This window comes from Delphinus delphis, chromosome 18, assembly GCF_949987515.2.
Source record: "Delphinus delphis chromosome 18, mDelDel1.2, whole genome shotgun sequence".
NCBI classification, from domain to species: Eukaryota; Metazoa; Chordata; class Mammalia; order Artiodactyla; family Delphinidae; genus Delphinus; species Delphinus delphis.
In genome coordinates this window covers 69,999,061-70,023,247 of record NC_082700.1, presented here as the reverse complement: position 1 = coordinate 70,023,247, position 24,187 = coordinate 69,999,061, and the positions used below count along the sequence as shown (strand labels likewise).

Here is a 24,187-nt window from a genome sequence, read left to right as displayed (position 1 = left end):
GAGCAAAAACAGGGAGCAGCCACTGTACTTAGGGCTGAGACGGAACCCCCTTTTCTCCACTTACCCCACCAGTTGGGCTGAAATCCACATCTTGTTGAGAGGGCAGGCTGCGGCTTGCTGAGAAGTTGTCGTGGTGTTGTGCTGGCCATATTCCTTGGAAATCTGCCCTAGAGGATACCAGGGAAAGGTGTTCATGGGGAAGTACGGAGCTACAAAACCGCCCAAGGGTGCCGGGGGAAAGGGCGGCACGCTGCTGCCACTGATGCTGCTGGCTGCCAGGTACTGCATGCAGAGCAGTGGATGAGCAATGAGCTCTGGGGAAGCGGGGTCCTGGGCAAGCCACCGGCTCCAAAGGAGGCTAACCTGGGATGTCTGCTGGGCTGAGGGACACACCTGAACCCTGTCCTCCTGCGCCCTCTACTGACAAAATCTAGCATTGTTCCATCTGGCAAAGGAAAAATCTTTAAAGGACCCACACCTATTTTCGCAGAGCAGGCAAAAAAGGGTGAATATGGAGCAGAAAGCCAGGAAGCCCGTGATTGGCACCATATACCTGTTGAAAGGGACCTTTGCTTGTATCGATATTTTGAAAAAAAAAAACAGAATAAAATGTTAAGTTAAAATTGTAAGTGGCAGGACTTTCGGTGTTTATTATATCCATTTTGTAACTTTCTAGATATTTTAAATCTAATCTTGGTGAGAAAAAGTGCTTGATATATTACTTAAGCTTGAGAACCCTTGAGCTGGTAGATAAATCCCTCTACATCTAAAGAAACTGATCTACATGAAATTTTTTAACTTGTATGATCTTAATTCTGTTGAAGAAATAACTTGTTCCCATCATTTATTCATACTTTAATTTATTCATTAAACATTTAAGAGCAACTCTTCTATGCTGATAACCATACCAGCTCCCAACCCTCCAGTTCTTCACATCCAGGAGGCGAGAGACAAAATCTTGGCTAGTTAAACTGGACAGTAGAGAATGTAAGCGACATTTACACTCAGAAGTAGTTTTGGAAGTCCACCTGGTACAGTGATGCCTGTGTTGTGCTGAAGGAAATAATAAGAATTATCCAAGAGAGAATATTTCAGAGAGAAAAGCAATTGTTTGAAGAAAAGTAAAAAGTCTAGCTCAATTTTCACCTATAAATTAATTAAACCAAGAGAATGGAAAAATGTAGACTCTAAATAAGAAACATCTGAACATTTTAAAATGAGATATAGTCTAAATAAAGTGAGTAATAAGTTTGATGGAGTTGAAGCATTTATAAATGATCTGTGATCCTACAGCTCTCATTGTGCCAGAAGAGTTAAGAGAGACAGAGAGGCTACATTTGGGTCACAGTCAATTTTCTGACCATCTGCAATGCTAAAGATTTTAAATGGTTGGGATAACTCAGCATGCATTTCAGACTAGAACCAACACATTCTGGGACAGGTAACACATATACCTTTCATGAAATGTGCATTTTATCACATTCATCTTCTAAGTGAAATAACATTTGCATGTTCTCTCCTGCCCATCCTGGGCTTCTCAAAGAGATACTGCAAGATAAGATCGCTGTTTTCCATGTATGTGCAACTGAGTATTTCCGATCTTATTGTCTATGTGTTGAGGCATCCTGCAATCTTTTCCTTCGGGAGAAGCCACTGTGCTGTTATTCCAATACCTAGAGTGATTCATATGTCTGGAATGAAAAGACGATCCCAAACCGGTTCCACTGATAATGCCACTGTCATTGCTGTGCTGGGCAGAGGACCAAGGCTCTAACTAAATCAGCTGATCTTTTGACACATGTGTAAAACATTTAAGCTGCCCTGCCATTCGGGGTTTCAGCTTGCACTGACTTCTCGACTGAATTCTGATTTCTACTCAGGGTTTTCTGTAAGGGATTAGAAAAAGATCGACTTGTTAAATTTGTTTCTTGCGGAACACTAAAATGGAACCCATCCTGTATCGCGATTAAAATCTCTTAACTGAAATGTTAAATCTTGAGGCTTTTTATTGTTCATTTACTTTTTAAATTAATAACTTTATTTTTTAGAGAAGTTTTCAGTTCACAGTAAAACTGAGCAGTAAGTACGGAGAGTTCCCATATACCACCCCCACTCCCTCACATGCACAACCTCCATCAACATTTCTACCAGGGTGGTACCTTTCTTACAATATATGGACCTGCACCAATACATCATCATCACCTAAAGTCCATAGTTTACATTAAGTTTCATTCTTAGTGTTGTACGTCCTATCACTTTTTTAAAAAGTTTATTTTATTTTTGGCTGCTTTGGGTCTTCATTGCTGCGTGCGTACTTTCTCTAGTTGTGGTGAGCGGGGGCTACTCTTCATTGCGGTGCGCGGGTTTCTCATGGCCGTGGCTTCTCTTGTTGTGGAGCATGAGCTCTAGGCACGTGGGCTCAGTAGTTGTGGCTCGCGAGCTCTAGAGCGCAGGCTCAGTAGTTGTGGCGCACGGGCTTAGTTGCTCCGCAGCATGTGGGATCTTCCCGGACCAGGGCTCGAACCCGTGTCCCCTGTATTGGCAGGCAGATTCTTAACCACTGCAACACCAGGGAAGCCCACATGCTATCACTTTTGACAAATGTATGATGATGTGGACCCAGCATGATAGTATCATACACAGTAGTTTTACTGCCCTAAAAATCCTATGTGCTTAATTCCCGTTTTTATCCCTAACTCTCCCTTAACCCCTGACAACTACTGATCTTTTTACTATAGTTTTGCCTTTTCCAGAATGTTGTATAGTTGGAATCATACAGTGCACAGACTTTTCAGATTGGTTTCTTCCACTTAGTAATATGTATTTAAGATTCCTCTATGTCTTTTTTTAGCTCATTTCTTTTTTTAGCGCTGAATAATATTTCATTATCCAGATGGATCACAATTTGTTTATGCATTCATCTACTGAAGGCCATCTTGTTTGCTTCCAAGTTTTGCAATTATGAGTTTATGGGTAAAGCTGCTATCAACATCCACATGGAGGTTTTTGTGTGGGCGTACTTTTTTATCCGCTTTGGGTAAGCCAAGGAGCAAGGTTGTTGGATCGTATGGTAAGAGTATGTTTAGTTTTGTAAGAAACCACCAAACTGTCTTCCAAAGCGGCTGGACCATTTTGCATTCCCACCAGAGGTGAATGAGGGTTCCCGTTACCCCATATCTTCACCAGAATTTGGCCTTGTCAGTGTTCTGGAATTTGGTCATTCTAACAGGTGGATGGCGGTATCTCACTGTTGTTCTAATTGGCATTTCCCTGATGATATATGATATGGAGCATCTCTTCATATTATTAGCCATCTGTGTATCTTCTTTGGTGAGGTGTCTGTTAAGGGCTGTGGCCTATTTTTAAATCAGTTGTTCATTTTCTTAGTGTTGAATTTTAAGAGTTCTTCGTATATTTTGAATAACAGTCCTTTGTCTGATATATCTTTTACAAATATTTTTTCTCAACCTGTGGCCTGTCTTGTTCTCTTGACATATATTTGTCCTTTGCAGAGCAGAAGTTTTTAATTTGAATGAAGTCCACCTTATCAATTATTTCTTTCATGGATGAAGTTTATTTTTATTTGACTCATTATTTTACTTTTAACCCTGATAAACATTACTGTCCTCTAATCTTGCTGCTGCCCTCATAGAGACGATTAATTGAAACTTTCCTCCTACACGTTGATGCTGTTTCTGTGGATCCCACAAAATTGCTGTGAGCATCAAATGAGACAATGTTTATGAACAGGTTTTGGAAACTGAAAAGCACGTGTACCCATGTCAGGTAGCATTACTAGTCTCTTGATAGCAAACACACTTTTATTTTTTCTTTGGCCAATGGATTGTATTCATGATACCAGTTAAAAAGAGATCAAGTTCATATTACAGTTGACAATACCATTTGGAATCTAAGAAATAAGAGGCAGCAAATGTCATCTTTAATTCCAGAGGTTGTCAACTTTCACTCTCCTACAGAGAGAGTGGGTCTGTTTCAGTACTTTCTTCTGTCTCTGGAAGCACCAAGAATTATTTTGTGATTTTGCAAGATTTTCCCAGTTTACATTCATCTCCTGCTTCAGGATTTTCTTTCCATTTATTTTGGTATAACTAAATAAAAGTGCAGTACACTTTAACCAAATAAGTGAAGACAAGAAAGAGAAACCAGAGAGACAGAGAGGGAGAATAGGTGACGCTCCAAAAGCTTCTGAGTTTTCTTGCTGAAATTCTAGTCAACAACTATAGAAAGACAAAGTGTCACTATTGGCAAATGTCCTAAAGAAGTGGTTTATGACAGCTCATGTTACCTCTATCCCACTGTAATGAGAGTATATATTTGGAGCTGTCTTTCCACTAACTAGAGGGAAAGATCTTGAAAAAAGACAATTTCTTAGAGCATCTTCAATAGATTTATTCCTTGGTTCCTTATAATTTTCGTTATGTTGCAAATGGCATATTTTAAAAATTATCCTTTCTAAAATGTTGTGGTTGTGTATCATATAGTTTTTGTACATGATCTTGTACAAACTTGAACTCTTTCATTAGTTCTAACAGTTTGTTGATGGAATCTATTGACTATTCCATATAGGAAATCCTATGGTATGAAATGTATTTCTTCCCTTCTAATCATTATACCTCTGACTTATTTCCTTGTTTTTATTGTACTGTCCAGACCTGCAGCACAGCACTGACTATGAAGAGTGAGAGCAGACACCTTTTTTTTTTTTCCTGTCTTTGTCTTTTTTCTCCATTTAATATAATTCATGCTGAGGGCTCTCAGAGGATACCATTTATCATGTTAATGAAGTTTTCTTTTATGTTTGTTTAAAAAATCATGAATGATGTTGACTTATAACAAATCTTTTTTTGTGTGTGTGTATCTTTTAAGGACATCATATGGTTTTTCTCCTCTAATCTGTTAAAGGGAAGACTTACACAAATAGATGTTTTTTCCAGCAATGAAGGTAGAATTCTTTTCTGGTTAGTTCAGTAATGGGCAGTCACTGGAGAAGATTCAACCAGTATATGACTGTGTATGAGACACGCCTTGTGTGGCTCTTCAGATCATGCTTTCCTGTTCTCTGCTGCCTGACCCTGGGCTTCTTTAGGCCAGGGGGTCGCTTTACATCATCAAGAGAAAGTTCAGAGAGCTTTGCTTGATAGGAACCTATTGTTATTTTTTTAAACATCTTTATTGGAGTATAATTGCTTTACAATGGTGTGTTAGTTTCTGCTTTATAACAAAGTGAATCAGTTATACATATACCTATGTCCCCATATCTCTTCCCTCTTGCATCTCCCTCCCTCCCACCCTCCCTATCCCACCCCTCCAGGCGGTCATAAAGCACGGAGCTGATCTCCCTGTGCTATGTGGCTGCTTCCCACTAGCTATCTATTCTACGTTTGGTAGTGTATGTATGTCTATGCCGCTCTCTCACTTTGTCACAGCTTAGGAACCTATTATTAAGCGAGAAAACAACTCTCTACAAGTGGGGAGACTTGGAGAGGAAAAGTGGTCAAAGTTGAGCTCTCACCAGCTACAGCTCTGCTAGTAACGAGCAAAGAAGAAAGGAAGCCTGTTGCTTTCTGTTGTGATGGGTCCCCAGAAACTTACATCTCTTCTAGGGCAGCACACTGCAGAGGCCTGCTTGTTCCAGGCTGACCGGCCAGGATGCTGGAAGGTTACCCGGACACGGGGAGATCTTGTGTTCAACTTGAGTTTTCTTGCTGAAGTTCCAGCCAACAACTGTAGGAAGAAAGGTCATCATTGGCAAAAGTCCTAACGAGGTGGTTTATGACAGTTCATGTTACCTCTAACCCACTGAAATGGGAGTTTTGTTGAAGGTCAGAGTCAGCATAGTGGGGAAATCAGGACAGTTTAAACTTTGGTTATGTGACTATGAGTATTTGGTGGAGGGCAGTTTTCAAACTGGGGCTTCCATTTTGTTTTTTCCTTAATAATATCTTCATTTCCAATATTTTTACTGACTGTCTCTTCCATCTATATATGAGAGTGTGTGCGTGTGCGCGCGCGCATGTGTGATACGTGTCTTTTCTCTCTTCGTCAGGTATGTCCCCTTAAGTGCGTTAATTTTTCCTCTGTCTGCGTCTTGAAGTTCAAGTCCACAGATGCCTGGAGTTCATGTACTTAAGCATAATTATCCTACCAGTTAATAAAAAGGAAGGAGTAATATGAACACATTGGGAAAAAAGATTAAACTTCTTACTGTTTAATATGAAATACTGACACTGAAGAAGATAAAAATAAAACATAGAATTCACTACAAAAACAAGGGCATAGGGCTTCCCTGGTGGCGCAGTGGTTGAGAGTCCGCCTGCCAATGCAGGGGACACGGGTTCGAGCCCTGGTCTGGAAAGATCCCACATGCCGCGGAGCAACTGGGCCCGTTGAGCCACAACTGCTGAGCCTGCGTGTCCGGAGCCTGTGCTTCTCAACAAGAGAGGCTGCGACAGTGAGAGGCCCGCGCACCGCAATGAAGAGTGGCCCCCGCTCGCCACAACTAGAGGAAGCCCACGCACAGAAACGAAGACCCAACGTGGCAAAAAAAAAAAAAAAACAAGGGCATAGATCACAATCTGGTCAACAAGTGTTGTCAATTCAAAGAATATTTACAGCCAGTCTCTTCATAATTGCCCTGTAATCTTACAAGTCATATATGAAAGAAGCAAATTTGATAACCTAAAAATTCACATGACATTACCAATAATGGGTTACAAAGCTAAAAGAAACTTTATCAAAATATCATTAATTATAATATATTTAAATTAATCATGCCAGAAGAAAAAAACTTTATTAATGTTTTATCTTCTCTAAGAAATATGATATTATATTGTTACCATATAAAGTAATCAAAAAGTAGGCAGGCAAAAATTTAGGAAATATTCTTAAAGTGTGGTAGGAAGTTTATATATTGATAGAGTATTTAATATATTATTATATAATAATGATTATGTTATATAGTTATAATTATATCATGTATTATATAGTTATAATTATAAATTATATACAGTAAATCATGATTAATATATTATTTTTATGTACTCTATTTTTCTCTTTAAAAAAATTTTTTTATTGAATGATTCTTTAAATTCTATAGTGCTTTACAATTTTCAAAAGTTTCACACACATGATTTTATATAATCCCATAATAAGCCTTTTTTTCCTCCTATCCCTGTATTTCCCTCTCCCTGCTGGTAACCACTAGTTTGTTCTCTATATCTATGACTCTGCTTCCTTTTCTTGTTTCATTCACTAGTTTGTTGTATTTTTTAGATTCCATATATATAATTATTATATTATATAGTTATAATTATATAATGCATTATATAGTTATAATAATTATATTCATTATATATAGTAAATCATGATTGACATATTATTTTAAAAATACTCTTTTACACCTTTTAAAATTTGTCAATTTGGGTGATTTCTCATTTTAAATAAATATTACTTTTGTACCAAATTTTGTATTTGTAATTAAATTTTTTTTCCTTAAAGAGGACACTCCCCCCAGGTTGTATATACATCAGGCCCTGCCCCAAACCTGGATTTACCCAAATCGCATATCCTGTCTGCCCAAGGACATATCTTCTGTCCTCCAAAAGCATCAAAACCCCAAAGCCTTTGGATACCAGGCCTGCACCCAAGTCTAATACACCCCACGCTGCGGTGGCATAAATTAGTTCACTTATTATTGTGGCTTTGATTTCCCCCTTCATTTATGGCATCTAGGAGTTTCCCTTTCTTTCAAGCTTGGATATGCATTTCTAAAGCATCTTTGGAAATACTTTATTGGGTATTTTTTGTGTTGGGAATGGAAAGGAACGCCTGCACCATGTTCATCAGTCCGTGGCCAGAAGTGAACACTTGCTTTCTTTTGTAAGTTATTGAGGTACACATGACAGAGGATCCAAATTCCTCTTGAAAGAACTAACGATAATGCTGAACAGGCCTTGTAATTTTCAAAGCTCTTTCATATACTTTGTTTCATTTGACCCCTATAAGGATCTATGCAGTAAGTATGTAAGAGGTGTTATCATCCCTAACAGAGGAAGGAAAGGGAGCCCGGGGATGTGACTTCTCTGGGATCCCACAGTTGGGAATCGGGAGGGCTAGGCTCCCATGGAACTGCCCGTCCCTCTCTGCTCCTCCGCGACCCTCTCACTCCTTTCACCTGGCTTGGTACTGAAATCGTTCAGCATATCTCCCCAAACCCAGGACAGCACAGCCCTAGATGAGAACCTGTGCTTCTCAAATTGAGTCTGCCCTAGAATAAGGGGAAAGAATGAAAGGAATTCTCCACTGTGGCCCATCCCAGAAGAGTCCCATCAGGTAAACATTCTTTCCTAGTAGAAATCTGTTGGGAAAAAATTATCTTTCTGAACACAGGTCAACTGCTGTTGCTAAAATTGGAACATGATTAGTTACCACTAAAAAAAGTCCCTCTAAAAAGTGCCATTTCCAAGCAGCTGATGGCAATATGGAAAGAACAGATGGTATTGGAGGCATCCACGTCTGGCGGGGAGCTGGAAGGCTTGTTGTAGTCATTTCTGCTTCCTGGGTAATAAAACTGGAACTGAGGGCCCATCCTCATTCTCAAAGTTGAATTATTGTGAAGGGATTTTTTTTTTCCATACTGATAGATTCATTTGGTTCCATCTATCCTAGGATGAAGGTGAGCATCAGAAAGCTATTGTTTATTAAATGTTAACTTAAGAGGAATGTTACTAGCGAACTGACCCTTATTTCGTAGACATTTCGGTCAGAATTTCTTATCTAAACCTATTGCCCAACCATTATGTCCCTCCATGTGATTAATACCACAGGCTCATAGCTCAGCTCCAAAGCATTCTTGGCTCTTTTGATGACATGAACCCTGGCAATTACCAATTGTGATTTACACACGGTTGCAGTTGAAGATTCTTCTAAAACAACAATGAAATTTGTTTGAGGGGAAATCTGTTTTAAGAACTGGCTCCAGAAAAAATTAAAAATAGAAACAAACAACCAAGTAAATCCCTTCTTCAAAATGCATGTAAGTCCATCATGGTTTCCTGTCAGAGGCACTTTATAAGGCGGATAAATTATGGGGAGCAAATGCGGACCCAAATGCTTAGGACCAGGCATGTGCTATTTTTTAAGATGAAAGGGCTATAACTTCACTTGCTGTTTCCAAATGTATTGGATGATTTCACTCACACTGTTTCTTCCATGCTGACTGGTAATGTTTGTCATTATATAGAGGGCATTTAAAATGAAATAGAAGCAAATTCTTCTATGTCCACAAGCTTGACAAAATGTAAGTGTTGCCTGAATGTGTTTTGAACTCCTACTTTAAAATGTCTCGTGGTGGTCTCTCTTTAACAAGACAAGTAATCCATCATCTTCATGTCTCAGTCAAACTAAGACAAGAAGAGTCCCATTTTAAGGTCCTGCTGTGCAGGCTTCCCATGTCTGAGCCTCCACAGTGCTAGCTGGTCTAAATCTTTACCTCTCCCATAGCAGCATCAATGAACCCTTTCCTCTGGCACCCTCAGGGGCTCCCCGAGAAATCTGGCAAATGAGGGGGCATTGCAGCAGCCCTAAATCATTTGACAGAACGGATCATGAACTTTGAGCCACTGTGTTACCAAATAGTTGAGGGACCAGAAATTCTGGAATTGCACTTCACTGTGACTAAATATTTTCTGCATAACACACTGAAAATCACACACTTTGGGAATGTTAGTGGTTACCAGGGTTTTTCAGGAACTTCTAGTTTTCCGCTGAGACCCTCACCTCCCTGGAAGTGAATTACCACCGTAGTCTCCCTTATAAGTAAGGATGGTGGACATATATCTGTCTGATCAGCAACCCTTCCACTGTAGAATTTTTGGGGAAGGTCACGTGAGAAGCAGTGAGCCTCTCGTTCATATTCTGGGATGGGACTAGCGGCCTGTGGTAAATGGTGATGAAACAATTAAGTTACTGTCTCTGGTCTCCTGTGAATGCCTGCCCATTGAGGGACAAGCATGGAACTAGTGAAGAAATGCCATTGTCGAGAGGTTTCAACTTGAAGAATGGCTCCATTCTCTCTGGATGCAATAGCCAATGAGACTAAGATTATGTTCCATTATAGAGAGGATGGGTCCCCATTTTGAAATTGTATTTATGAAAATAAGAAAGTGTGTACGCATAGGGTGGCAGGGAGAGGAAGAGGGCCACACACAACTCTTGCTTGTTATGGGCTCAGCATCCCTCCCGGAGTTGCCTGCACTACTCCTTGTGATGTGGTCAGATGCTTCTCTCGCCCCGACCAGCCCTGACTATGAGGCAGGGCTTATGACCAAGTTAAGACCAATCAGAGTCACATCCCCCAGATCTTGAATCTACAGTTACACAAGGCGGAAGGTGACGGCAGTGAGGCCCCCAGAGCACTGTTCAAAGAGAAGGCCATGAACACCTGCTGCTGCTGAGATATGTGGGACCAGAGCCATCCTGGGTCCGTTATTTCTGAAGCCCCAATGCTCAGCCTTTCCATTTGATTCAGAGAAATGACCCAGAGCCCTTCCAAAGGACCCTGCTTGTCCGACTCACGACTTGAATGGCATACAATTTAATACAAGACATATTACTGTTGACCTTCTAGGACACCAGACACTGTGCCAGATTCTTTCAGATGTATAAAACTTCGCTTCTTACCACGGGAAGAGGAATGATACCATCTCACATCCCTCGGACACATCAGGGTGCTCCATCTGCTGTCTCTGCATCTGTGCCGATGTGTTGGTATAAAGACAGCCCAGAAACCCTCTGGACCTGGAGTAGAATAGTTCTGAGGTCTGTATTTTGCCTCATTTCCAAGTCTTCCTCCACGGGATTAAGTCTTTTATCACCCCCTGCGGTAGGTCTTGCTTCATAAACACCCATTGCTGGTGGCCTCCCTTGCCCTGGATTATTCTCCCCCTTCTTCACTTCCCCAAATAAAATATTTTCTCTCAAATCCTTGTCTCTGGGTCTGGTTCTGGGAGAAACCAGACAAAGCCAGGGGCTGCAGTGTTGGACCTCTGTGAGGATGTGGCTCAGAGCCTGGCGTGTCTGAGCCACTCTGTGAATGCCAACCCACCCATTTTACGGATGAGGACCCTGACACGGAGGCGGCAGGAATCAGCCTGCTGGTAGATGGTATTTGCAGGATGGCAATTAGAATTTACCCTGCATCCAACTCCTACCCATTGCCTAGACTGGGGTTCTCAGCCTGGGCCCTGCTGACTTTTGGGCTGGTTCTTTGCTGGGGGCAGTGGAGGGAGGTTGTCCTGTGTAGAACGTCCGGCAGCATCCCCGCCTCTCTGTACTAGATGCAAATAGCACCCTCCCCCAGCAGTGACAAGCAAAAATTGCCAGATTGTCTCCAAATAGCCAAACAGCCCTGCAGGGAGGGAGGATTCCCCCTCGTTGAGGACCACCAGTGAGAGAGCTGGAAGAAAGCCCGGTGATACCTCGGAGTCCACACTGATGGAGATATGCAGAGTGGCGGCATGTACGCAGCCTTCTCCTTGACCCTGCATAAACCTTTATCCAGTCTTGCATCCTCTGACTCTAAATCTGGCCCACTTTCCATCCTGCTAGGCTCCCCGAGACCAACTGTTCCATTGCTCGGCTTGTTACAAAATTCTTTCCTGTTGCACCCAAATCTGCCTCCTGGGAAATTACTTCATCAGCGTGCCCTGCGGAGCCCGGCAGGAGGCTAATCCCTCCTCGTGGACCGGCACTTCAACTATGGGAAAACAACCCACACGTCCACTGCCCTATAGATGGACACCTACTGCGTGCCCGTGCTATAGACACGCCGGGAACAGTTGTTAGACGGGGAGTTCAAAGTCCTAGACTCCTTCTTCGATCTTGCAAAAGAACTTCCAAGAGCCCAGAGTCTATGTACTTTAAAGCTTGCAGTTAACTGTGAGGTACCCTGACCACAGCGCAGTGTTTAGGAACCTCGGACTAACTCATTCCAGCTCCGGGCAGTAGAGTTCTGATTCGTTTCCTAAAGCAGCTACCGAAAAGATGGTTTTTGAAGAAAGTATTGAAAAGAAACTCTTAAAATAATAGACTAGTCCATACTAGGTCAAGAGAGATACATATTTCTATCCAGTTTCATTTTCAGCCAAATAGTTTTGATAAGGTTTATACAAAAAAGCCCAGATGTTGACACCCAAAAATGTTGGTTCAGTTTCCTTCCCCAGGTAGTGGGATTAAAGGAGATTCAGAACATTTTTCTCCTTGGTTCTTTTCTTCATTTTAAGGCATGTAGAATAAACGTGTGTGTGTGTGTGTGTGTGTGTGTGTGTGTGTGTGTGTGTGTATATATATATATATATTCGTATAAATTGCGATCAGTTTTTGAGTTATTTATTAAATTGTAATGATGACCATCTTTTTGCTGTTTCTTAAAGGGATGATGACACCTGGTGGAAATAAGTCACAGGAGAGCAGGGTCAGTCACAGGACTGGACCATCTGGGGAATAAGAAAGTATTTGAATGACAGGCTTGGAAAAGACTGTAGGTCACCTCCCTTCATTTAAGGGAGTGAGAACGAGGATAGTCATGGGACCACAGCGTGTCCAGATGAAGATCCGGAGTTAAAAGAAATGGACTAAAGAACAAAAGTGACAGCAGAGAAGAGATTTCCAAAGATGAGTAAAGAAATAAATAAAAATAGGCTCATATCTACTCAAGCTAAGTCGCTCACTCAGCTCACTGGGTAAGCGTAGTCCCTCATAAATGTGAAGGATTATTCAATTCTCATTTGCCTAAGCCTTTAATTTACATGCCCTATATTCTATTTCAAGGGTTTCCAGTCTTCCCAAACGAGCACATGATTTTCCTCTTTCCTTTTTAACTGCTCCTTATTCAATGAAATTAATGACAATGGCTGGCTTTTTTCTGGGAAGAGTTTTCTGATTTCCTGTTCACTGTTGCCCCAACTAACTTTACCCCTTACGCAACTTTAAGCCTTTGACACACATCCCTTCTTGTGGATAGATGTTCTCTCGTCCTCCTCTCAGCAGAGTCTTAATGTTATTTCTGGCTGCTGGAATCAGGGTCCAGGACAGAGGCCACGTCAGTCGTGGCTCTCCCTTCAGCCACAGGGGTTGGGCTGATAAGCACCCAGCTTCCAGGTTTGTACAAAACCCCACCTGTGCACCCGCCCACTCCTTTTTAAAATGAAACGTAAGTCTACATTTCAAACCACATCACAGCCACTGGATACCACAGAGGACAGCCTCTATTCTGCTGGAACGATTTCTGGATCTTTTGAGAGTGATTCCATTTCATGTTGAAAGAAGTGTGTGTGTGTGTGTGTGTGTGTGTGTGTGTGTGTGTGTGTGTAAGACAGAAAACTGAGAACTGAGAAAGGGATAGAGAGAAAGAGAGAGAGTAATTCTAGCAAAGTAATGTGCATGGGTACTGGTGGGTAATGCTACCCTAAATAACTTGGACTTCCACTGGCTGGCTTTTGTTCATAAAATGCTAATCCTCTCAGGTGCAGACCTATATAAAACATTGGGGATTAAAGTCTGCACAGAAATCTCAAATCTCTTCTGCTGCATAAGGTAAAGATATGTTTAAACTAACCGTTCGAAATTATTTTGAGGGTACTAACAAGGAGTCCTTTTCAGAACTTCCCAATTCTTTATTAAATACTAACATATGATATAGATCATATGATGTGTTGAGCTAATAATGAACACTAGGTAGATTACTGTAGTTATTTTCTAGGTTGCTTTTTGGGGAAAAAAATTAATGTCTCACGTCAACTATAATGATGGGGGAGGGGAGTCATTTCATTTCACAAGGAAAAATACTACCTGTTATTGGAGTGAAAACAGGTCTCCTTTTCTTGCATGCAAAATGAAGAAGTGTCTAAATTTAATGCACAGAGTCCCGTGGTGCTGGGTGGGTGTCCTGTAAAGAGTGTTGTCTTGCCTGACTACTCTCTGGCTTTGAAGATGAGAATAAGTTAATACTGTTTGCGCAAGAGGCTTTGCACAGGTTATCTCACTTAATTCCTACGACCGTCATGTGAGGTCAGAATCACCATTATCTACATTTTCAACAAAATTAGCACATGGCAGAGCCAGCATTCAAATGCAGGGCCCTTCACCGCAGCGCTGAGACTTCCTCCCTGAAGATGCTCTGGGTACTCACCAACAACCAGTCAGCTGTCTTTTAGGGGAACAGTTCACTTCTGGAGTCGGGGGCACGTTGAAGAGAAGGAGCAAGTAAGTATCTGCAAGAGAAAAAAAACTCCTTGAGTTGAAGAATTGGGGTAAATATTTGATTGTTTGATTCTAGAGCCAGTGAAAATGCTAAATTACTTTTCACTGATTTGAAATGCTGTTGCACATTAATGTGAGAGGCACATGACCCCTCCAGGTGTGGAATAGTTAGTAATGGTGTGGCTGGTTGCTGTCCCCAGCTGGCCAAAACAATATGATGGGGCAACTCTGGTATATAAAAACAAATTAGGAAAACGATTTACATTTTGTAAAAAAAAAAGACTAGAAAACGTCACTGTGACAACTAAGCATTATGAGTCATTTCAGGGCAAACTCAGCCAGAAAACCCACCGCTGAAGCAAGGCAGCTCAAGCCGTGTCCCACCTCATGGTCAAGAACATAGATCCTGCAGCTGGACCTCCTGGGTTTGACTCCTGGCCCTGCCACTGGCCGGCTGCGTGCTCCTGGGCTGCTTTTGAATCTCTCTGTGCTTGAATTTCTCTCATCTGAGAAGAGGCATAATAATAGCATCCACTTCATAGGGTTTGTTGTGAGGATTAGATGAATCAATTCACTAAAAGCACAAGAACGGTGCTTGGCAAAAACACGCCAAGTCGCGCAGCGATGTCACGTGTTCTTGTTTGGAAGCTGATCAATGATCCCAACAGCCAGGTCCTGTTTTCTTCATCAGTAGTTTTCCTGAGCTGCACTAATCACTTTTGCTCTCCCGTTTCTCGCCCACAGCCCTAGGGGCTAGGTAGATCTCATCCTTCCCTTTTTTGCTGAGGAGGAAATGGTGTGGAGGGGATTAAGTGAGTTGCCAAGAGGAAGAGGGGGCAGCCGACCAGCCTCCCGGCTCTCAGCCCCCAGCGCTTTCTACTGTCTTGCGCTAAAGCCTCAGATGAGAAGGGAGCAGCCCCGCATTGGGGACAAATCCATGATGTCATTAACCCTGGATCCACAAGGTACCCTTAAAGATATGTACGTCTGGATCAGACCTTCTTCATGGAGATTCAGTTCCAAAAGCTCTTAGAAATACACCTTAGACTGCAGCAAGGCAGCACCTGTCTGGCTACAGTGGCTCTGCTTTTGCATTTCTCCAGGCGATGGAAAGGTGGGGTGATGATGTGTCAGGGTTTCCTTCCACTCTGCTCTGCAAAACCAGGATGGCAGCACCCAGGGCGGCTGTTCTCCCCACCCCGCCCCCGCCCCGGGAAACTAAGCTGAAATGCAGGTGTTCTTTCCAGCTCAGCAGATGCTAAGGCGATAAGCTGCACCTTGCAGAGGCTCTGGGCGATTCAGACCCGGAGGAGCCCTCAGTCCAGGCCAGCTCTCTCCTCCCTGGCGGCTCTGGGATGGATGCGTGTCTGCGCTCAGGGCAGCAGCCCCAGTCCGTGGACGAGGCACCGAGACCCCCAGATGAGGAGGGTCTACAGACAGACGGCAGCAGCGGACCCCCGGGAGGTAACCTTCCTCAGCTCCACATCTTCTCCCATCTTTTCCTGGGCATGGCGTTTTGCAGTGAACCCCAGGCACAAGAATATCCATTTCCTTTTAACCCTACATCTTTTTCTTATCATGATGCTTAGTAGAAAAATGCCTTTATGCAAGCAGAAGCATGACACTAAAGGTAATCCCTATGTTTTTATTATTTACCTATCAAAGACCAAAACTTTGTTTTATCCAAATCTAAGAGGGTTAGATTTTTGTAACAAGAACTTTTAAAAGAGAAATGAAATCTAGATTCCTTCCTGCTTTTCGCCAAAATGTATTCCTAGCAGCTGCGTCCTTCAGTGGATCAGTGTAAAGTCAAGTGTACTTTCCCATTATGACAACAGAACCCTTTAGTGTTGCTTTTCTGGGCAGGGAATCAGTAGTAAATAAACAACAGACATAACAAATGATGTCATAAGAGCCAAGATGTAACGTTCAAAACGTTAACAGTCAACAGTGGAAAATTACGTTCCAACTCTGTTAAACCAGGATGGTAATTCATTTTTCCTAAACTGTTTACATAAAAATGCAACTCTGCCTATCTTGAAAATCTGATGTCTCTAAAACTGTCAGACGAGCATAGATACGAGAATTGCAAATCATGTGCAATCAACATGAATTTCTTTTATCTTTGTAGCGTGGAAAAATGGTCTTATGGAGGACATTTATGTGCCCATGTTTCTTTACAATGTCGATCCAGAGAGTACAACCATCAGCTTACGATCTGTCATCTTGTGAAAGGATGAGCCACTTAAAATCAGCACATAGACTTTTCCTACAGTCTTGAGAGAAAAGTTAGCCTTTATTTGTGGTTATTTGTGGGAGGAAGGGAGGAAGGAACGGTCTGGGTGATATCGAGGGGACGGAAGCTGGCAGGAGGTGGTCTGGGTCCCTGACGGTCTGGCTGCTCCAGTGATGAGAGGCTCAGAGGTAAGGAGGACAGCCCGGTACCCACTCCTCATTCCAGATGGCCTGTACCAGCTCCTGCATTTCAGGAATTTTGCGAGCTGATTGTTAAACATGGCCATTGTTAAAATTTAAGTCATACAAACGTACAATGACATGGATTATGTAAAAGGTAAAGGTATATGAAAAAACTTAGGTAATAAATACTCACGTCTCATCAGGAATTCTTTTCCTACATTTTACGATGACCTGTGCCCTTGAGGCTGTTGAGGGGTGTCGTATCCGTATGGTAGAAATGCTTGTGGTGCTGAGCTGCTTCACCCCTTTCCCAGGGATGGCCACTGTGGGAGCGCTGTCACCATGGTGATGGCCAAATCCTGCACGTCAGTGCTTCCTCACCGCCCCCAGGTTGGTTGTTAAAGTTTCTGGGCACAAGATGGTCTGTTCCTCTACCTTCTTATTTTCTCTGAAACAGAACTCAGAGTCAGCCTGTCAGCCTATGGGAGAAGCTGGGTCCCCTTTGTTGAGTGATAAATTTCAGGTTCATGGTTTTAGATGTTGGTTGTTTCCCCTTATAAGAGGTGGGTGAGGACCAAAGGTCCTCTCCTCTCCCCACAGCCTCTCCTGGGGCACATGACAGGGAAGGATGACATCTCAGGACTTGGCCACTATTCATCAGCAGGTTCTTGCAAGCTCAAGGAAGTCCTGGGTTTCTGGAAGCTCGCCTTTGTGGTCAGGACAGAGAATTCTCCTTCCAGGAGACCAGAACCCACGGCTGAGAGCTGCAGGCGTCACTGTGCTAACTTACAAACTGGTCATTTGGCCCACACTGTGGTCAAAGACCACTTGGATACTTTTTTGTAAAATGCAACACAAATGAATTTCTGGAGGAACAACATGAAAAGAAGTACAAAGACATACACAATACAAGCTTTGGCTTTTCGTAATCAGATTCAACAGATATGGTCAAGTTGTTGTAAATGTTTCTAAGTGTTCACTCCACATTTCTGGACTCTTCTGGCTGTGACCCTGTTGCAAAGCGTTTGCAGAGCCGTGGCACAGAACCGTCCAGTGCGGGTGGAGATCAGTGAAACCTGAACTCTGAGGGGTGGACCCCTGATTAGGCTTCTTCAAAGGCCCCCTACCCCTCACCCTGCACTCACCCTGCACTCACCCTCACCTGCCTCCTTGAGTGCATATTTCTGGTTAGAGACCTTCAGATGTTCACTGAATGCTCCTTTCCACTAGTCCATCCCTGGTTACACATCCGCAGGCAGAGCTCAGGCAGCAAAGGCTGGTCTCATGCAAGTTCCCCCCCAGACTCCTCGCTGCCAACGCCTCTCCCCGAGGGTACCAGCAGCCCCCCGTCTTCTGCGCACGAACCCTCCGTGTGCTCAGGGTCCCCATTCTGACCTTATTACTCGCTGTTCTTTTTATGCTGAAACCCCCTGCGAAACCTTTGACATTCTGGGCTTCCATGATGTCAGCCCCGATCAGGTGCTCTTTTCTTCTCATTTTATATGACATCTGAGAGCTGCTTGAGTGGTCATGAGCGTAAAGGAGTATTTAAGGAAGAGTAATTTAATAGCTGGAGCTCATCTGACAACCTCCCCCAGGACTGCGGAGCTGGCTCATCTTTGGGTGACCTGCACCTTTTGAGAAGCAGTTGTAGAAGGACTTAAGGAACATGTTCCAGCCAACATGTGGGAATGTTACATCACTTCAAGACCCAAAAATAGTCAGGTCCACGCTTGCCTCGGTCCTCCTTATGCAGATGGCTCATTCGTGCCATTCTGTGCGGTGGCCTAGCTTCCTCCTCTCACCAAAACAGAGGGAGGGATGGATCGACACCGCACTGTCTGCTCCTAGATCAAGGGAAGGGCCCAGGGCATCCTTTGGCATTTTGTTGTGTGATAAAAATGTCCCATAGAAATGTTATGTCCCTGTCACCCCATATCATTCAGTTTGGGCTAGTTTGCAGCCACTGTCTCACTGATGGCATTCCCCCCTCTGTTTCTGGAAGACTGCTCAGTCTCTTCCCGTCTGACTAACTGTACCGAGTGTAGATTTGCACTGGATCAACAAATAATGAAACCGATTTAATTTTCTGTCCCACAGATTCTAACAAGATAGAACCATCGCTTCAAAGCCTCCAGAAATTTGTTCCTATGAATTACGCCAGCTACACCCAGGAGTACTATTGGTTTGCAGGCAAGAGGATTGTCATTCAAGAATCGATCGAGAGTTACGGAGCGGTGGTGTGGCCAGGGGTGAGGGAGCGGTCACATTGGGGCGTCGGGGATTCTGGGGATGAGAACAGCAAATTTGTACAACTGTGGTGCCTTGGACGACTTGCCACGTGCTCTAACGTTCTGTGCTTCTCAAATTGAGGGTCCAAGGATGCCCCCCCAGGGGTGTTGCTGGTGTACCTAGATGCTGCAGAAACACGGCATCTTTCCTAAAAACAACGATTTTCCTCTATGCTATGTTTCTTGAAACATTATTTTCTCACATTAACATAAACTTGAGGATATTGGGAAGTAGGATGAAAAATTCATATGAATTGTTAAAAAATCAGAAGAAAAGTCTTTAGAGTTTAGATTTTGTAGTGGCCACCTTTGGGCCTCTCCCACAGACCTTCGGGTATTCACTCGCCTTCTACAGTGCGGCCAGTCCAGTGGAAACGCTTAGGAAGTGGTGCTTCATCTCATGCTCTCCCTGCAACAGTCCCCAGAGGATGGAGCTGAAATGGGGGAAAACACGGAATTCAGAGCCAGAAAACCTGCTACGTTCTGGCTGAGTGCACTGTTTCCCCTGGCGCGGCGCAGTGCAGAACCAGGCTGGGACGATGGACCTCGGAGGCCAGCGCCTTCGTTCTTTCCACTGCAGAGGTTCTCAGCCTGTGCTTGGAGGGGCTCTAGATCAGAACTGTCAGCTTAGATGGGAATCCTCCTGGGTTCTTGTTAAATGCAGACTGATTCAGGAGGTCAGGCTGGGGTAGGTGGACTGGGGCTGCATTTCTGACTCACCCCCGGGTGACGCAGACCTGCTGGCCCGCTGCGTGGCTGTGATCAGAGGTTCCTTGGAGCGCCCTTTGCAGTCTGGGTACCAGTGATGGGGGAGATGGAGCGGGGGGGCAGGGGAGGGACAGCCAAGGGCTCCAGGCTCTTAGAGCTGCCCCCTCACTGACCCCAGCCAAGGAAGCTCAATTTTTACCCATTATGCTTAATACAAGTATGATTTCCTTCAGCTAAATGTTTTCCTTTGGCTTAACCAGTTTGAAACCATCAAGCGCCTCTCCACAGCTTCCTACTGTATTTGGCAAACAGACACCCAGAGCTGGGTGATCAGAAATCAGGAGTGGAAAAAGACGATTTGTCCACTGGACTGTTTTATTCTTAATAAGGCCTCAGCCTTTCATGCACCAAACCCTGGCCCTTCTCGGGACCTCAGTTTCCTGAAGGCGGCAGAAGGATCCGTATCGTGTGGGGAAGCACCCTTTCCTTGTGCGACTTCAAGAGCAGCTGTGAGAGATGACTTTTCGGAGTTTGCTAATAGGACTAAGAAGCGGGGGAGTGTCTGCTGAAAGATGTAGCTGTTCCCGAGAGAAGATCTGTCCCCAGATGGCATCCACCGGGCCAGCCTGTCACAGGGCAGGGCCCTTCAGGAAGGACGCCTACAGCCACCCCTTCAGGAACTCCTCAGAGCACACGTCTTGGTGGCTCTGGGTGACACTCCTCCAAATCCCGAAATCCCACACAGTGACTAATGCTCCTTTCTCCTCAAGAACCGAAGAAGGCCTTTCCTCAAAACTGCCGTCCCCAGCTCTGGAGCTCCTTGCCACGGGCTGGATGCCAGTGCCACCCCGCACCCATGCCGTCCCGCCTGTCCCCCTCTCACTCATCCTCCAGCGCCCAGGGCCCCTTGACGCCCCTTACCTCCCTACAGTGCCATTGGGAATTGGTTTCCGTCCTCCCCCCACCCCCGTCCCTGGCCCCCGAGTCCCTTGAGAGGAGCTGGGGAGGAAAGGGAGGGACCCACGGGCTCGGAGCTGCCGCCAACCCTGGCGCAGGCCATCGTGAGCGCGGCTGTCTCATACGATCCAGGCCGCCCCCTACTCCAGCCTGGGCCCCAGACAGAAAGTGAGTCACAGCGAGTCCAGAGCACCTGCACGAAGACAAGGGCTAAAGGTGTGTGCAAACGAGAGCGTTCACGTTGCCTTTTCAGCGCAGGGTTGCAGGGTTCTCATTCCCAACTCCGGTAACGCCCTCACGCCTAGTAACTCTCCCCAGTCCCTCTAGTCCGCGACATCACCAGCCGACGCCCATTGGCTCACGTGGGAAGGGACCTTGATTTTCTGTACAGAAATCGATCTAAATTTTCTTTTTTTTCTTTTTTTTTTTTTTTTTTTACTGTGTAAAGGATGTAACCTCCTTGCTGCTACCCCCCAAAGTGTGGCCAGCGGCACTGGCATTAGCTGGTGGCTTGTTAGAAATGCAGCCTTGAGCTCCATCAGCCCTACCACACGTGGCCAGGGCGTCTTTCACCAGGCCCCAGGTGACCTACATGTGCGCTAGGGTTTGGGAAGCACTGCCCAGCCAGTCGAGCGTTTCTTAGATGAACTGCTTTAAGAGAAAAATTCCTACGCAGTTGTTCAGTGCAGCAGGCAAAGTCCAGAGCAACCTGAACGCTGGTGGAGTCAGCAGGGAGGGGATGGAGCTGCTTACAGCGCAAGTCTTACAGCAGGTGGAGGCCCAACACGACGTAAGCAAGGGCTTGCTGCCCTGTGGCCCCTTGTCTCCTGGTTCTGGAAGAGCTGAGCTGACCTTCCTGTTCCTGGAGGCTGGTCAAGGGTCTTCTGGTACAGGCGCTTTCACAAGTCTGTCTCTCTAGTTCCTCTGATGCATGTTACAGCGTTCATATTCCAGAGGTCAAAACACGCCGTTGCACGTATATTTTGATTCTTGTGAGCCCCCAGTAAGCTGAAACTCTTTAACATGTCTTTGAGTATTTAACTTGCGGTGGGGAACAGGGTCCTCGGTTTCCAGTGTCCAGGTGACAACTGTGAATGTTTTTCAGGCCATGGCTTTGTGCCAGTATTTGGAGGAACACGCAGAGGAACTCGGTCTCCAAGGAGCTAAGATGCTCGAAATCGGTGCTGGACCAGGCCTCGTTTCCATCGTGGCCAGTATTCTAGGTTTGTCTGTCTATTCTCGGCCTTGTTTCAAAAGATGGTTACGGTGACAACAGTGATAATAACCACTTACTACTGTGTGACGGGCTGTGGTTTAGGTGCTTGGCCGTGATCGCACTCACTGAATCTACCCAGATGTCCAGGCTAGAATGACTGCTGTTATCCGGAGATAAGATAACTGTGCCTTAGAGGCTAACTCGTCCAATCCATTGATTATTACCACGTGAGAAAGTTGAAATTCTGAAGGTGTGACTCTTGAATTCCTGTTGTAAACAGCTCTGTTATGCTGTCCCCTGCTTTTCAGTGCAACTATTAACAACTGATGTTTTGGAAAAAAACAAAAAATAAGTGAGTGAATCCAAGGTGAAGACAGATTTATACCCAAAATGCCAGTTGTGAGTCCTGGGAGCTGGGCAAGAGGCGGGTATGTCTGGCCTACTTCAGCCTACACTATTACAGATCTTCTTCTGTCAAAACCAATCTGGAATTATGATTTTGTGAACCTTTATCACTAGCATTAAAATGCCTAAAAATTAACTTAATGCATTTAGTAGGGGGGAGAGTCATTCAAATTAGATCATCCCTTAGGAAAGAAAACTAGGTGCTGACACCTCACGTAAGAGAAAATCAAAATCTTCAGATAAAGACAGTTTGGGAAGGAAAAACATTATAAATGATGACAGTAACCAAACGCTAAGAATCTTGGTATGTTTAGTTAATTATTCTGAAATCTCTCAAAACTGCACCGCCGTTTAACTTAGTTTCTTAAAAGACGGGAACGTTATTCTATTTCAATGGTTCTTCACCAAAGGTGATTTTTGCCCCATGAAGGACATTTGGCAGTGTCGGGGGACATTTTTGATCAGCACAACTTGGGGTTTGGGTGGGGAGGTGCTACTTGCATCTTGTGGATGGAGACCAGGGACCCTGCTAAACATCTTACAGGGCACAGGGCAGGGTCCCCCAGCAGAATTATCCAGCCCATATGGACACAGGTGAGAAGGGTCCTGGTCCAGGGCCAAGGTGAGAAGCCCAGTTCGATTTCTCCCTGAGAGTATGTGTACCCTGTGGCTGCCCGAATGTTCCAGGTAATTCGTACAAGTTTCCTCTTTCTCTCTTAGGAGCTCAAGTCACAGCAACGGATTTGCCTGACGTCCTAGGGAACCTTCAATACAATCTTTTAAGGAACACACGAAACCATACAGCACATCTGCCTGAAGTGAAAGAGCTGGTGTGGGGAGAGGGCCTGGAACAGAACTTCCCCAAGTCCACATGTTACTATGATTACTTGCTGGCTTCTGACGTGGTCTACCACCATTACTTCCTGGACAAGCTGCTTGCCACCATGGTGTACCTCTGCCAGCCGGGAACGGTGTTGCTTTGGGCAAACAAGTTCAGATTCAGCACCGATTATGAATTTTTAGATAAATTCAAGCAGGTTTTTGACACAACACTCTTGGCTGAATTTCAAGAGTCATCAATCAAACTTTTTAAAGGAGTGCTAAAATGGGACTAAATTAAACAAGATACCTTTCGAAACATGAGTGTGTCTTTTGAACAGTGTTAGAAATTTTATAAGATTGCAAAGGTAGTGCACGGAAACAACTTGTATAACTAGAATAAACATAATATTACAGCAACTCTCCAAAGCAAGCAGTTTAGGATCATCTGCTTCATCTAAATACACACAACCAACATGAAAACATGAAAGTAGCTCTGTTGGCTTCTGAGAGTCTCAATTAAGTGTTAAATAAATTTTACACAAATAAATTAACAAACAAGTGGATTTCCCCTCGTTATTTCTGCTGGAAAGCATGGTTTTAAACCTGTCAATATACTTTTGTCACTTGCTTTTTGAAAATAAGCTTGACAGGGTCCGTGTATCTTAATCGGAAGAGTCTACGTTGTACAGATTTTAACTGGAGCAAAGAGAGAGGATAAAGAGTAATGGAAAACAAGTTCTAGGCTTTACACTGACTAAAACTGAAAAATACGGAAACAGTGCTGGAATGAGAAAACGGATGTCACCTCAGGGGCCCAGAACTAGTGCTGAGCACACACTCTGCACCAGCCCTAGTGCTTCCTTCAGAATTTAAGTTATTTTATCCAGCTCTTTCTGTTTTCAGTGGTGTGGTGCAGACATTGGTCACCATTACCTGAAGTAGGAAAACTGTCCCGACTTTTGAAAGAATTTGAAAAAGAATAGATACATGTATAACTGAATCACTTTGCTGTCCACCTGAAACTATCACAACACTGGTAATCAACTCTACTCCAGTATATAATAAAAAGTTAAAGAAAAAAAAGAATCCA

The 24,187-nt window shown here is 44.0% G+C and overlaps 1 protein-coding gene and 1 long non-coding RNA gene across 2 annotated transcripts; one reads left to right on the top strand and one right to left on the bottom strand.

Moving 5' to 3' along the window:
* Positions 1-64: 64 nt before the first annotated feature.
* Positions 65-17,122, bottom strand: LOC132413681 (uncharacterized). Its single transcript, XR_009516785.1, has 4 exons — positions 16,892-17,122; positions 14,210-14,291; positions 5,614-5,745; positions 65-167 (listed from the first exon to the last, which is right to left on the bottom strand). It is a non-coding gene; the product is annotated as an uncharacterized lncRNA (long non-coding RNA).
* On the top strand, positions 15,616-24,107 carry METTL21C (methyltransferase 21C, AARS1 lysine). The gene is made up of 4 exons (XM_059995786.1): positions 15,616-15,744; positions 18,799-18,950; positions 21,760-21,877; positions 22,996-24,107. The coding sequence occupies exons 1-4, from the start codon at positions 15,636-15,638 to the stop codon at positions 23,388-23,390; spliced, it is 774 nt and encodes a 257-aa protein (XP_059851769.1). The 5' UTR covers positions 15,616-15,635; the 3' UTR covers positions 23,391-24,107.
* The last annotated feature ends 80 nt before the right edge of the window (positions 24,108-24,187 follow it).

Coding starts and splice junctions, on each gene's coding strand:
- METTL21C (XM_059995786.1), top strand. CDS start 15,636: ATGGATGCGTGTCTGCGCTCAGGGCAGCAGCCCCAGTCCGTGGACGAG. Junction 18,951..21,759: donor GAGCGGTGGTGTGGCCAGGG/GTGAGGGAGCGG, acceptor AATGTTTTTCAG/GCCATGGCTTTGTGCCAGTA. Junction 21,878..22,995: donor CATCGTGGCCAGTATTCTAG/GTTTGTCTGTCT, acceptor TTTCTCTCTTAG/GAGCTCAAGTCACAGCAACG.